General features: G+C 25.0%; 3 protein-coding genes across 6 annotated transcripts in view; all 3 read left to right on the top strand.

The window, feature by feature from the left end:
* The first annotated feature begins 360 nt into the window (after positions 1-360).
* On the top strand, positions 361-1,934 carry LOC109602028 (serine-arginine protein 55-like). 3 transcript variants are annotated; one of them, XM_020018347.2, is made up of 3 exons: positions 361-514; positions 697-1,052; positions 1,124-1,934. In XM_020018347.2, exons 2-3 carry the CDS (start codon positions 971-973, stop codon positions 1,834-1,836), a joined length of 795 nt encoding a protein of 264 aa, XP_019873906.1. In that variant the 5' UTR covers positions 361-514; positions 697-970; the 3' UTR covers positions 1,837-1,934. The 3 variants fall into 3 exon arrangements, with proteins under 3 accessions (XP_019873906.1, XP_019873904.1, XP_019873907.1); XM_020018345.2 differs by having other exon boundaries at positions 697-1,934; XM_020018348.2 differs by lacking the exons at positions 361-514; positions 697-1,052 and adding an exon at positions 524-657.
* A 98-nt stretch (positions 1,935-2,032) lies between these two features.
* On the top strand, positions 2,033-2,748 carry LOC109602029 (dual specificity protein phosphatase 19-like). Its single transcript, XM_020018349.2, has one exon. The coding sequence runs from the start codon at positions 2,033-2,035 to the stop codon at positions 2,609-2,611; it is 579 nt and encodes a 192-aa protein (XP_019873908.1). The 3' UTR covers positions 2,612-2,748.
* An 8,250-nt stretch (positions 2,749-10,998) lies between these two features.
* The window catches only part of LOC109602027 (integrin alpha-PS2), a 44,493-nt gene continuing 39,278 nt past the window's right edge, over positions 10,999-16,213 (top strand). For both annotated transcript variants that reach the window (XM_020018343.2, XM_020018342.2), the window contains exon 1: positions 10,999-11,385. In XM_020018343.2, the coding sequence (XP_019873902.1) occupies positions 11,219-11,385 (167 nt within the window). In that variant the 5' untranslated portion in view covers positions 10,999-11,218. The remainder of the gene's footprint in view (positions 11,386-16,213) is intronic.

Below are 16,213 nucleotides of genomic sequence, written 5' to 3'. Positions count from 1 at the left end.
TTAAGGCGACATTTTGAACGCGTCAGCGTAACAAGTTAATCGTTTTGTAACGGCCAAACTGTTCGAATTATCAACGATATTTAAATAAACAACGCGATAAATAATATAAAATTTGATAAATTACGGTTACAAATTCCAGAAATTTCGCGCACTGCCGCCAACAACATTTTTTGAATGTTACACCCTAGATTCAAATAATAAAACTAGTTTACCGGCGACTTGTTCTTAACAATTTAGCATAAATATGACGGCTATTTAATAAAATTTGTTGTTGTTTAAATGTTGTTTTAAATAGTTCCGTGCGGATTAAGATAAGCAACAAAAATGGTGGTGGTAACTTAGGTTTTTAGAGTTGGCAGGCGTGGGCGCTTCATTCCTTTTCCGCCAGAGTGTGTGACGCATCGGCTGACATTTTTCCCGTGTTGAATCGTCTTCAAATGAAAAGGAAAGAAACGCCATCGTAAACCGGCGCCTAATTAATCGTGAACAACCAGAAGAGGACGGCTAACAAAAAGTAAATATCCACACTATCGTACAGTCAATCAGTTTACCGTACTATTTGGCTTTTGTATCAGACACGTTTCTTAACCTCGAAGCGGCCGGTGGTCTTGGAGGGAAACATTGCAAAATGGCTTCCAAGCGAAGCCGTCCCCAAAGGTATTTGTGAATATACTATAAAGTTTTTGTGTTTAACAGGTCCGACGTAGTGCACGTTGCCGTTGGCCCCCTAATTGCAAGGTAAGCACGCAAAGACCCGATTAAACCGATAAATGCCAGAGACGTCGTTTGGATCCTCCAGGTGGTGGTGAACAATTGCGGCCGCGAACAAAAGCAAGCGAAAACAAGCAAAACAAAGCAAACAAAAAAAAAAAACAGATTTACAGACGGACCTAGGCTTTGGACAAGTGACGCACCGTCGAGCCGGTGAACACAATGGTAGGATCTAGAGTTTATGTAGGTGGTTTGCCGTATGGTACCAACGAGCGCGACCTGGAACGGTTTTTCCGTGGCTACGGCAGAATGCGCGACGTCCTCATCAAGAACGGCTACGGGTTTGTTGAATTTGATGATTATCGCGATGCTGACGATGCTGTATATGAATTAAATGGTAAAAAACTTTTAGGGGAGCGTGTGACTGTGGAAAGGGCCAGAGGCACGCCAAGGGGTCGAGACCAGTGGTCCACCAGCCGCAATGACCACCGCTCCCACGAACGCTACGGCCCGCCCACACGCACGAACTATCGTTTGATTGTCGAGAACCTGTCCTCGCGGATCAGTTGGCAGGATCTGAAAGATTACATGCGCCAGGCCGGCGAGGTGACGTACGCGGACGCCCATAAGCAGCACCGCAACGAGGGCGTCGTCGAGTTCGCCTCGTACACTGACATGAAAAACGCCATCGAAAAGCTAGACGATACGGAACTGAACGGCCGCCGCATCCGACTAATCGAGGACGAGACGACGAAACGGCGACGCTCCGGCTCGTACAGCAGCAGGAGCCGTTCGCGCAGCAGGTCGGCGCGCCGTTCGCGCTCGCGCAGCCGAAGCCGTTCTCGATCCAGGAGCAAGTCGAAGTCGCGTTCGCGTAGCAAGAGCGCCGGCGACAAGGGCAAACGGTCCAAGTCCAGGTCCAGGTCCAGGTCGGTCAAGAAGGACGACAGGTCGCGCTCCAACTCGAGGAAGAAGTCGAACGAGCGGTCCAGATCTAGGTCGCGTTCCTCCGTCAACAAGCGGTCCAAGTCGAGGGAGGCGTCCAAGGAGAAGTCGCGCTCGCGCTCACGCTCCCTCAGCAAAGGCAACAAGTCCAGGAGTCGATCGCGTTCGGCCGATAACTAATACAATTATTACCATGTTAATTATTTAGTAAGTTACATTTACGATTTATTTTAATGTATGTATATTAGTAACGTTTCCACAACATCAAGATTATTATTCAAGTAGTATTTTCGTAAAAAAAACCAACAAAAAATCCAAATTGTAAAACAAATTTTACACCAGACAGACAACCAAGTATAGTTTTTAAGAATTTACAATGAGTTTATTATCAGCCATTGCTTCAAAAAAGGACGAACTAAAGCCGACAAAGACCGTAGTTACCACAGTAGACGGTCGAAAGTTCGTGCAGACCAAAAACGATTGCACCGAAATCGCGGGCTCGTACGGCTTTGTCGTGGACACCGAGCCCGACAAGACGCCGGCGAAGGTTCTCGACTTCCTCTATGTGGGCTCGCAAGACTGCTGTCAGCTGGACGTGCTGATCGAGCATCGGATACGTTACGTGCTGAGCGTCGGCGTCGATGCGCCGGTTAAGCACCCGGAGCAAGTGCTAAAATATAAATGGGTGCAGTGCCTAGACCTGCCCGAGACCGACATCCGGAGTGTTTTGGGCGTTTGCAACGATTTCATACGGGAGGGAATCGAGAAGCGTTTCAATGTCCTTGTTCACTGCAATGCTGGTGTTAGTCGTTCTACATCTATTGTCATTGGATACTTAATGTTAATGCATAATTATAGTTATATCGAAGCCTACAATGCTGTAAAGGTTGTTAGAAATTGTGTGAAACCAAACATTGGTTTTGAGTTACAATTGAAGGAGTTGTCGAAATTTTAATTTGTTCATTTACTTCTGTTTATATCCCTTTCATGTATTCATTTTTTATAAATCTAACAATAATGTATTAGGTGATATGTTTGTATTCATTTGCATAACATATTAAATTTTATAAATAAACTGGTCTTTTTTTTCTATTGCTGTTGTTTATTTTATTGACTCTGATAAAGCACCTGGTTTTCGAGGATTTCGCACGTAATTCTCTGATAACGGTAGTATTTTCTATTGAAAACAAATTACTTGTTAGAATAAATAAAAATCCACAAATAAATTAATAATTATTTAGTACATATTTTTAATTTATGCAAAAAATCATTAATTTCATTTATAAACGTTCTTAATACATTTAGTCACTTTTCAAAATGTTGAACTAAAGTAAAGTAAACATATAAAATGAAGTTTAAGTATCATTATGTTTGGCTGTTTAGGAAAGATTCAAAATTTTTTCATATATTCTGTCCTTCCTATCTAATTTTTAAGTTTATACGTAAATATGTATAAAAAAATATTCTTGTATTTTAAGTAATAATAGGAAAATATAACTTTCTTGAATGACCTTGTGGTACTACGATTTATACATATATTATAAATTAATATAAATAAAAGAAATATTTGAATTTCACAAATATAAACTATTTTCTTCCTGAAATTGAATATAATTCTTCATAATTTACTTAATTTTTTAGTATATACCTTTTAAGTTAGGTTAGATTAGGTTTTGTTTTATACAACAAAGGTTAGGTTAGATTTCAATTTATACAAGAAATAATTATAATTTCATTTGTAAACACTCATTATCGAAATATTGAATTTAAATAAATTTAAATAATAAAACTTATTAATCATTATGTTTAACTAGTTAGAAAACCCAACAACCCAACAACAATCACAGTATAATTTATTTGAATGACCTTGAGATACTACGAATTATACTTATAAGTTAATAAAAATAAAAAAATTAATTGTATTACAAATAATGAACTGTTTTCTTATTGAAATGAAACATAATTTTTCACAATTTATTTAATTTTTAGTATATTCCTTCTAAGTTAGGTTAGGTTAGGTTAGGTTAGGTTTTATTTTATACAATTTATTTTCGTTTGAGGTTAGGTTAGGTTCGGTTTCATTTTCTTCTTCTTCGTCCCCCGCACTGTGGGCGAAAATGGCCTTTATCCTGATTGGATATTTGACCAACTTATTATTGGATAGGTTTTATTTTATATAACAATTAATTAAAATTTTACTTGTAAACACTAATCTTAAACCGTTTTTCACTTATTTTCGAAATATTGGAGTAAAATAAATTGAGGTAAATAATAAAATTTGAAAATCATTATGTTTGTCCAGCTGAAAAACCTTGAAAAATGTTTATTTTAAAAAATTTTTGTGGTTTAAGGTAAGTAATAACAACAATCACTGTATAACTTATTTGAATGACCTTGAGATACTACAAATTATACTTATTATATTATAAATTAATAAAAATAAAAAATTTATTTGTGTTAAAAAAATAATGACTTAATAAACAATTTTCTTGTTAAAATGAAACATAATTTTTCATAATTTATATAATTTTTTAGCATACTCCTTTTAAATTAGGTTAGGTTAGGTTTCAATTTATACAAGAAATAATTATAATTTCATTTGTTGAAATATTGAATTAAAATATATTTAAGTAAATAATAAAATTTATGAATCATTATGTTTGACTAATTAGAAAAGACTTGAAAAATGTTTGTTATTTTAAAAAATTGTTGTGTTTTAAGGTAAGTAATAATAGGCAACAACAATCACTGTATAACTCATCTGAATGACCTTCAGATATTACGACTCAAAGATATAATGTTATAAATTAATAAAAATAGAAATAAAATATTTGAATTCCAAAAATAATGACTTGATAATGAAAAATATAATATTTCATAATTTAAAATTGTTTAATATATTCCTTTTAACTTAGGTTAGGTTAGGTTTTAATTTATATACAAAATATTTATTATATCATTTTTATGCTATTTTTTTGAAATATTGAATTAAAATAGATATAAATAAATAATAAAATTTGTGAATAACTGTATTACTTAAAAATATTGATTTGAGTGTCATCATATCACATTTTCTGTCTAATATTTAAAAAGATTAATTTTTCACAAGTTATTTGTAAAATGTTTTTTTTTATTTTAAGTTAGGTTAGGTTAGGTTTTAATTTATATACAAAGTATTTAAGTATTTTCACAAGTTATTTGTAAAATGTTATTTTATCAAATTTATTTAAAAATTGATGCTGTCTGTCTCGAAGTCGAAAATATTAGTTAGGTTAGGTTAGGTTTTAATTTATATACATAGTATTTATTATTTCATTTGTAAACTTTGGCCACATATAGATATAAATAAGTAATAAAATTTGTGAATAGCTTTACAATTTTCTGTTTTTTTTTTCTATAATATATTTTTATTTCATTATTTTAATACATTTTTTGTTGCGTACAAATTTTAACAATAAAGAAAATTACCTAAAATCTAAAAGTACTGAATTGGTAAACTATTTTGTTGAAATCCAAAATATTATTTTACACAATTTATTTAATTATTTGGTATGCTTCATTGAGGTTAAGTTAGGTTTTAATTTAGGTACAAAATATTTATGAATAAATTAGATGCTTTTGTTTGAACGAAGTTAAGACTATTTGACTAATATATTTTAATAAATAAAACTTAATTTTCAGTAATTCTATTATTGAACTAGTATGTTTTTATATATTTTTTATATATTTTAATATGACAAACTTAGATGATGACTGATTAAGTAATTTAAAAAAATATTTTACATGCAATAATTAACTTCAACTCTCTAATTTATCTGTTACAATAAACTGAGTGTTGACTATATTTTATGTTCATAACTTTTTCAAGCAATTATTGTGTCTGTCACGAATTTGAATAACAAATTAGAAACTTTAGTAAGTAGAAAACAACAACCAGACCACTGTTTTTGTTTAAATGTTCTAAATATGAAAATTGTTAAGAAGCTGAATCATTTTTTCAATTTATTCATGGGTTTTTGTTTGACATTGAATTTACACTGTCTACAGTTTTAGTAACACGACTGAATTGTTTAATTTTAAATAACATTTTCCATTTATAAGATTACAATTTAAAATTAATATATCAATTACACCATCACATTTGATGCACATGATTTTTATAAGCATTTCATCGAACACATCTCACGCATTCTTTCATATTTCGATTGTCTCTCGTGACTCAACATTCTTGAACGTCCGTCACAGCTGAAATAACGACATATCAAAGATATCAGTAGGCATTGTTAATATATAAAAAAATCCCCACGCTCGTCAACGTTATTTGTAAATAATTACTCGATGAAAATGATGTTAGAAAGTCATTAAAGCTTGCTTGTTATAAATTATGTTAACATTGTATGTTAAGAATGGTTTACTGCTTGATTCCTCATAATGCGAAAACCCAATAAACAATTTACGATGATTACATGTTTGCAGATCTATTAACCAACCAAAAGATAATGACGATTACCTTTGTGCATCTTCAAATGTATTATAAACTTGAGGAATGTTAATGTTAGTTTGTTTATTGGGATCTTGTTGTTTTCAGTTTGGATGGATCAATCGAACCATAATGGAGATAAGACTATCTGAAATGGACAAATAAAATATAATTGAAGTGATTGATCTTTGGTGTTGCGCAATTGATGCACCAACTGAAACGTTCGGAAGCTGATTTCGTGCTTTTAATGTTTTTATTTATTATGGTTAATAAATATAATTAACATTTTGTGCTTTACTTCAAAATGAATTACTTTTATTAAATGTACATACTAAAATTTCAATATTTATTATAAAGAAACTTTTTATTGTTACTATGATTTAAGTTTTAACGAATATATTAATGAATAACTATAAATTAATAAAATTTATTCGATATAATTTTAATATAATTTTTATTTACTTATTTCTTATTTGTTGGTTAATTAAGTATAATATATTGTTGAAGTTATTCAAGAAATTGATATGAAAACACGTTAATGAATAAATTAATGAATAACTTAACATTAATAACAATTTTTAGCAAATTTTATATTAATAATTCTTGAATAAAAATTTTTAAATACATTATCAGTATAACATATTGTTTAGTAAATATCAAAAAATGTTGAAATTATTCATGAATTCAGAGGAAAATATGGCGAATGTATAAATTAATGAACGTTAATGATTTCTAAAATAATAGTTTTTGTATAATTGAAGTTTAAAATATATTTAAGTATATAAAAATTTGCTGAAATTATTCAAGGGAATATTGAAATGAAAAAATGTTGATGAATAAATTAATGAATAAGAATTTTTAGATTTTAGACTTTAATATTACCATTTCTTAGTTTAATTCTGTTTTTTTAATCAAATTTTATTCATTGCCTTATTAATTAATATATTGTTTAGTAAATATCAAAAAATGTTGAAATTATTCAAGAGAGAATTGAAAGAAACATATGTTGAATGTATAAATTAAAGAATAACTCAACGTTAATGACTTCTAAAATAATAGTTTTTGTATAATTAAAGTTTAAACTTTAGGTAAACATATAGATTTGCTGATTCCAGCAATTTTATTCAAGGGAATATTGAAATAAAAATATGTTGATGAATAAATTAATGAATAAGAATTTTTAGCATTTAGACAAAAAATGTTGAAATTATTCAAGAGAGAATTGAGAGAAAAATATGGTGAACGTATAAATTAATGAATAACACAACGTTAATGATTTCTAAAATAATAGTTTTTATATAATTGAAGTTTAAAATATATTTAAGTACATAAAGATTTGATAAAATTATTCAAGGGAATATTGAAATGAAAAAATGTTGATGAATTAATTAATGAATAACTATAAATTAGTAAAATCTTTATTCGTCTTAGGTAAATATTTTTTTAATGTTATTTTATCTACTTATTTCTTATTTCTTAATTAAATAAGTACAATATATAGTTGAAATAAGTGAAGAAATTAATATGAAAACACGTTGATGAATAAATTAATGAATAATAGACTTTAAAATTAGCAGTTCTTGGTTTAATTTTGTTTTATAATCAAATTTTATTAATTATCCTGTTAATTAATATACGTTTAGTAAATATAAACGAGATGTTGAAATTATTCAAGAGATAATTACAGGGAAAATATGTTATTTACGAAAAACTCAATATTCGACACCTAAAATAACAGTTTTTGTATAATTGAAGATTAAAATATATGTAAATATATAAAGATTTGATAAAATTATTCAAGGGAATATTGAAATGAAAAAATGTTGATGAATAAATTAATGAATAACTATAAATTAGTAAAATCTTTTATTCGTCTTAGGTAAATATTTTTTTAATGTTATTGTATCTACTTATTTCTTATTTCTTGGTTAAATAAGTACAATATATAGTTGAAATAAGTGAAGAAATTAATATGAAAACACGTTGATGAATAAATTAATGAATAATAGACTTTAAAATTAGCAGTTTTTGGTTTAATTTTGTTTTATAATCAAATTTTATTAATTATCCTGTTAATTAATATACGTTTAGTAAATATAAACGAAATGTTGAAATTATTCAAGAGATAATTAAAAGGAAAATATGTTATTAACGAATAACTCAATATTCGACACCTAAAATAACAGTTTTTGTATAATTGAAGATTAAAATATATGTAAATATATAAAGATTTGATAAAATTATTCAAGGGAATATTGAAATGAAAAAATGTTGATGAATTAATTAATGAATAACTATAAATTAGTAAAATCTTTATTCGTCTTAGGTAAATATTTTTTTAATGTTATTGTATCTACTTATTTCTTATTTCTTAATTAAATAAGTACAATATATAGTTGAAATAAGTGAAGAAATTAATATGAAAACACGTTGATGAATAAATTAATGAATAATAGACTTTAAAATTAGCAGTTCTTGGTTTAATTTTGTTTTATAATCAAATTTTATTAATTATCCTGTTAATTAATATACGTTTAGTAAATATAAACGAGATGTTGAAATTATTCAAGAGATAATTACAGGGAAAATATGTTATTTACGAAAAACTCAATATTCGACACCTAAAATAACAGTTTTTGTATAATTGAAGATTAAAATATATGTAAATATATAAAGATTTGATAAAATTATTCAAGGGAATATTGAAATGAAAAAATGTTGATGAATAAATTAATGAATAACTATAAATTAGTAAAATCTTTTATTCGTCTTAGGTAAATATTTTTTTAATGTTATTGTATCTACTTATTTCTTATTTCTTAATTAAATAAGTACAATATATAGTTGAAATAAGTGAAGAAATTAATATGAAAACACGTTGATGAATAAATTAATGAATAATAGACTTTAAAATTAGCAGTTCTTGGTTTAATTTTGTTTTATAATCAAATTTTATTAATTATCCTGTTAATTAATATACGTTTAGTAAATATAAACGAGATGTTGAAATTATTCAAGAGATAATTACAGGGAAAATATGTTATTTACGAAAAACTCAATATTCGACACCTAAAATAACAGTTTTTGTATAATTGAAGATTAAAATATATGTAAATATATAAAGATTTGATAAAATTATTCAAGGGAATATTGAAATGAAAAAATGTTGATGAATAAATTAATGAATAACTATAAATTAGTAAAATCTTTTATTCGTCTTAGGTAAATATTTTTTTAATGTTATTGTATCTACTTATTTCTTATTTCTTGGTTAAATAAGTACAATATATAGTTGAAATAAGTGAAGAAATTAATATGAAAACACGTTGATGAATAAATTAATGAATAATAGACTTTAAAATTAGCAGTTTTTGGTTTAATTTTGTTTTATAATCAAATTTTATTAATTATCCTGTTAATTAATATACGTTTAGTAAATATAAACGAGATGTTGAAATTATTCAAGAGATAATTACAGGGAAAATATGTTATTTACGAAAAACTCAATATTCGACACCTAAAATAACAGTTTTTGTATAATTGAAGATTAAAATATATGTAAATATATAAAGATTTGATAAAATTATTCAAGGGAATATTGAAATGAAAAAATGTTGATGAATAAATTAATGAATAACTATAAATTAGTAAAATCTTTATTCGTCTTAGGTAAATATTTTTTTAATGTTATTGTATCTACTTATTTCTTATTTCTTAATTAAATAAGTACAATATATAGTTGAAATAAGTGAAGAAATTAATATGAAAACACGTTGATGAATAAATTAATGAATAATAGACTTTAAAATTAGCAGTTCTTGGTTTAATTTTGTTTTATAATCAAATTTTAGTAATTATCCTGTTAATTAATATACGTTTAGTAAATATAAATGAAATGTTGAAATTATTCAAGAGACAATTAAAAGGAAAATATGTTATTAACGAATAACTCAATATTCGACACCTAAAATAACAGTTTTTGTATAATTGAAGATTAAAATATATGTAAATATATAAAGATTTGATAAAATTATTCAAGGGAATATTGAAATGAAAAAATATTGATGAATAAATTAATGAATAACTATAAATTAGTAAAATCTTTATTCGTCTTAGATAAATGTTTTTGTTATCTACTTATATCTTATTTCTTGGTTAAATAAGTACAATATATAGTTGAAATTAGTAAAGAAATTAATATGAAAACACGTTGATGAATAAATTAATGAATAATACACTTTAATATTAGTAGTTCTTGGTTTAATTTTAGTTTAGTTTAGTTTTTTTTTTTAATCAAATTCTATTCATTGTCTTATTAATAAATATAAAAAAATGTTTAAATTATTTAACAGAGAATTGAAAGTAAAATATGTTGAAAGTATAAATTAATGAATAACTCAACGTTGATGACTTCTTAAATAGTAGTTTTTGTATAATTAAAGTTTAAAATATATGAAAAATATAAAATGAAAAATGTTAATGAATAAATTAATGAATAATTCAATGCTAAACAGTTGATATTTAAGGTTTTATATGTTTTTTGTAATAATCGAAGGATTCGAAAGTATCAGATGATATCAACGATTAACGAAATGTGATTTTTTTATTTTTTTCTTCAGTATGAATAATTCGAGTATGTACCTAGTCAGTTCTCAGTGGGGGCCCGCAAAAGATCCGTCCCATAAATAACGTGAAAGTCCGCACAAAATTAAAGACAAAACGAATTCGCACAAAAACCACGTCCACGACGAACGAAACGGGCACGATAAATCTGTCTGAGCGGCCGTCGTAGATCATAAAGTGCGCCATCCTCGATCCGCAGGGGTCGACGGGGTCCTCGCAGAGGTTCGCGTTAACGGTAACGCCGTGCCGGCGTCCCGGTGCACCGAGCCGCGGCGACGTCGCCGACACTCGGCCCATCGACGACGACGTTCCAGTTGCGGCGCAGCATCTACGGAGCGCGGACCGGAGGAAAATGTGCGCTCGGACCGGCTGACGATATACGACGCTTTTTGGATTCGATTTGGGACGGTTCCGGGTTTTTTTTCGATTTAGTTGTGTTGAGGGTGGTTTAGAGGGACGATGCGGGGGTCGGATTTGTTTTGGTGTTTGGTGGTGAATGTGTGTTTTGTGGCCGGCTTCAACATTGAGACTTTCAATTATGCGATGTTCAGGACTCCGCCGTCCAATTCGGGCTCTATGTTTGGATTTACGGTCGCCCTGCACAAGGAGGACCATCAGCGTCCGTGGTAAATATTTTAATTGTTGCTAAAGTTGCCACATTATGTTACATGATTCGCTTGGGGATATTAAATTTGCATTATTTAAATAAGTAGATAGTCCTTGAACGATTAAATCTTGCAACAATTTTTACCAGCTTCGTTTCATTCTATTTCGAATTTTTATTTTTAGATTTTTTTCGTAAACAAATACAGATTAGTCATTTTCTTAAAACGAAAATCCTTGAATTAAATAAATTAAATGGAATAATGGTGATTTTGGCTTCGATTTATTTTTAAACATGAAAGAATATATTTACAAATACTTTTTATCGTTTGTTGTATTTATTTTTACTAAAACATTTATTATGTAGATCGATAATTTGGTAAGTAAATATATTTACTTAAATATTTGTTAAAATAAGTCAAGTCTGTTTAAGGAATGTTACTAATTCTTAAAATAGACTAAACTTGAATTAATTATAATATTTTAAAATTAACGGGCACTTTTACTTAAAATTTTTACGTTTAGTTTGTTTATTTTCTTTAAGCAGATCAATCAAACATCAAGAAAATATTGAAATATAAAATGTTGAGTCAATAAATTAATGAATAAAATAAAATTAAAATTTAATTATAAAAAAAAAATAAAATTAAATAATGAAATAAATTTTAGTCCAGATAACTTATAAAATAAATAAATTAATTAAAATAAAATATGAAAATAAATAAATAAATAAAAATAATATTAAAAAATAAATAAATAAATAAATAAATAAATAAATAAATAAAATATTAAAAATTAAGAAAAGTAGTTTCATTTTCAGATAAATTATTAAACAGAATATTCAGATTAAAATTAAATGAATAATGAATAAAATAAAATTAAAATTAAATGAATAATATAGAAAAAATATATAAATAAAACAAAATAATAAAATACGAAAAAGCTGAATTAGAGAACATTCAGATATAAAAAAGTTGAATAAATAAATATTCAATAATTTTAACTAATATTAAATATATAATATATACAAAAATAAAATAATGAAATAAAAAATTTGTTTAATTTTCAGATAAGAGAATATTCAGATATAAAAGGTTGAATAAGTAAATGAATGAATAAAAAAAAATAAAATTTAATGAATAATTTGAAAAATAGTAATAATATGAATTAATTAAATTAATGAATAAAATTAAATAAATAAAGTAATAAAATAAAAATAATAAAAAGATAAAACAATAATATTTAAAAAAATAGTTTAATTTTCATATAAATTATTAAAGAGAATATTTAGAATAAATAAATGAATGAATAAAATAAAATTAAAATTATATAGAAAAAATAATAATAAATAAAAGAATACAAAAATATAGTTTAATTTTCAAATATTCAGATATAAAAGGTTGAATAAATAAATGAACGAACAAAAAAATAAATTAAAATTAAATGAATGAAAAATTAAGTGAATAATATATAAATAAATAAAATAATAAAATAAAAAATTATTTTATTTTTTTTCAGATAAATTATTAAAAAGAATATTTAGATATAAGTTGACTAAATAAATAAATGAATAACATAAAAATGAATAATAATATAGAGAAAATTAATAATAATAAATAAAACAAAATAATAAAATAGCTTATTTTTCAGATAAAATATTGAAGAAAATATTCAGATATAACAAGTTGAATAAATAAATAAATAAATAAAACAAAATTAAAATTAAATGTAGAAATAATAGTAATAATAATAATAAAAATAAAAAAAACAGTTTAATTTTTAGATAAATTGTTAAATAAAATAAATAATCGCATATAAAAGTGAATAATTAAATAAATGAATAAAATAAAATTTACTTCAAATAATAAATATATAAAATAAAATAAAAAAATACCTTAATTTTCAAATAAATTATTAAATCACATTTAAAAAGTTGACTTAATAAATTAATGAAAAAAATTAAAATTAAACGAATAACATAAATAAATAAATTAATAAAAGAAAAAAATATTTTTTTTCAGATAAATATATTAAAGAGAATATAATTGAATAAATAAATGAATGAATAAAATAAAATTAACATTAAATGAATAATATAGAAAAAATTAATAATAATGAATAAAATAAATTTTCAGATAAAATATGGAAGAGAATATATATCATATAGAAATAAAAAAATAAGTTAAAGAATAAAAAATTATTAAATAAAATAAATAATCAAATATATATATATATATATATATATATATATATATAATAATTCAAATAAATTGTTCAACAGAATATCAGATATAAAAAGCTGAATAAATAGATAAATGAATAAAATAAAATTAAAATTAAATGAATAGGATAAAAAAATAAATAATTGGTTATAATATGAATAAATAAATAAATTAATGAATGAAATAAAAATATTATAAAATAAAATAATAAAAGAATATAATAAATAAATATATTTTAGTTGATTTTTACGTCAAAATTTTATTTATAATGTTTTTATTTTACGAGTATTTTTTTAATCAGTGTATTTTTGTTATTTTGTTCATTTCCTTTAAACAATTTAACAGTCGTATATTTTTAATAAAAATATTAAAATAAATAAAAACATGAATTAATGAAAAATTTTTGACGAAAAAATAAATTATTTGTACTTTTATCTACTTATTCTTTGTATTTTTGAGTTATTTTAAATAAATTGTTAAGTGCTGAAATTATTGAAGACATTAAAGTTAAATAAAAAATCAATAAATGAATGAATAACTCCATACTATTTTAACTATTTTAACTCAATTCATTTTTCTTATTATGTTTATTTGAAATAATTTATAATATTTAAGTAATATTGCTAAAATTATTCAAGAGAATATTAAAATAAAAAAAAATTTGAATGAATAAATTAATGAATAACTCAATTCCAATATATAATATGAATGAATAATGTTTTTTAATATTTTAAATTTTTTTATTCTAATTAATTTATATTATATTGATTATATCTTTGTTTCTGATCATTTTCTTAAATCATTTATAATTCCTATTTTGTTAAGAAATTATTCAATATTGAATTGAAAAAAAAAACGTTTATTAAATAAATTCTTTTACATTGGTACTTCTTTTTTCTAATGTTTTTAATAAATTTTATTTGTATGACTTTATTAATTATCAAAAATAAATTGAATTATTAAACAGTTAATTAAATAAATACATATAAAATTCATGAAATTATTTGGGAGAAAATTTAAATAAAAAAGTAAGTACTTTTATATTAATAGTTCGTGGAAGAATAAGGTTTTTAATAAAATTTTATGTGATTTTATAAATTGTTTTTTTAAATAAACTGTTCATGAACATGACAACCTTGAATTAATAAAATTTATTGCGTATTTATTAATTTATACAACATATTAAGGTCAGTTTTTTTATAATAAAATATTCTTTTTGACTTGTGTCCTTGAATTATTCGAATAAGTTTATCTTGTGCCCGTTTGTTTTATCACACATTGTCTGTCGGTGCATTTAAGTGTGGTTGTATGTACATTAGTAATTGTCACTTTAACATATTGTTTCTGCAGGCACACTTGCCACAATTTACATGCAGATTGTTCCTTCTCAAGGATAATTTAATTAACACTTAACGTTGCATATTTCTTCTGCTGTCACAATAAATCAAAATCAAACACAATTAGTGTGGCTGTGTCAGTCCAAAAATACAACAATAATTGTGTGACATAAGCACATACTCTATAGTTCGGTACGTGTTTCGTGCCCAGTACTGAAAATATTGTTGTGGTGCAAATTTTTATAATTACGAAAATAACTGCACAATTGCAAGGTGTGTATTATAATCGATATCTGCGTAAATTCCGCTTAGATCTGCAGTTTCCATCGATATATTCTTGACCTACATAGACAATATACTATTTTAGGAACTTCCTTATAATGGCGTCAATAAATCCAATAAAGTCTTGTCTCGAGATACGCTCATTACTTTGCTAATGCCTTCGACATTTCAAGATTATCTAACCTATGGTGTCGACGTAATGAATTTCATATGCCCAATATCTTTTGTTTTTAAGGTGCAATTTCGTTCCTGCCCCGATTTCTATTTCGGTAACAGCCAATAAATAATTTATGTTATTGTCCGAATTTTGTGGGAGTTATTTTTAATTTGACTGACGTAATCGATTCATTTTAATTTCCTTATAAATAGACATAAGTTCATTTTACAATTGGTCCATTCCATTTTGAAACGACCTATTTCATTTAAATTATGATTTTATATTTTCATGTCCTTCCATTGTATTAATCATGTTCCACTTCAATTATATTACTTATATTATGAGGAATAAATTTCTTGTTTATTAAATATAAAAATTTAATAAATTTTATAAATATATAAAATTAGAAAGAAGTTTATTTATTTATATTAAGAATTTACTTTCTATTTATAAATATATCTTACATTTATTAATTATGACGTTTATTATTTAAATTATGAGGTCATTTCATCCTACTTCTATTATGACGAACATATTTTTTGTCCGTTAAATATATAAAAATAAATAAAATTTATTTAAATACGTAAATTAAACATATATTACTTATAAATGCTTAAAAAATTAAAAAATGACGTCGTTTCGTCCTACTTCTATTATGACGAATATATTTCTTGTGTGTTAAATATATAAAATATATATGTATATTTCTATGAAAACATCAAAAATCAGAAAATAATTTATTTTACATAGAATCAAACAATTGACACCTTAATAAATATCTTCGTCATAATATTAATAGAAAAAAAACGTCACAATTAACGTAAGACGTACTATATTTATAAATAAAAAGTAC

The sequence above is a fragment of the Aethina tumida genome, chromosome 5 (genome assembly GCF_024364675.1).
Source record: "Aethina tumida isolate Nest 87 chromosome 5, icAetTumi1.1, whole genome shotgun sequence".
NCBI lineage: Eukaryota > Metazoa > Arthropoda > Insecta > Coleoptera > Nitidulidae > Aethina > Aethina tumida.
The sequence above is the reverse complement of the archived record's forward strand: the minus strand, read 5'-3'. Positions and strand labels throughout refer to the sequence as shown.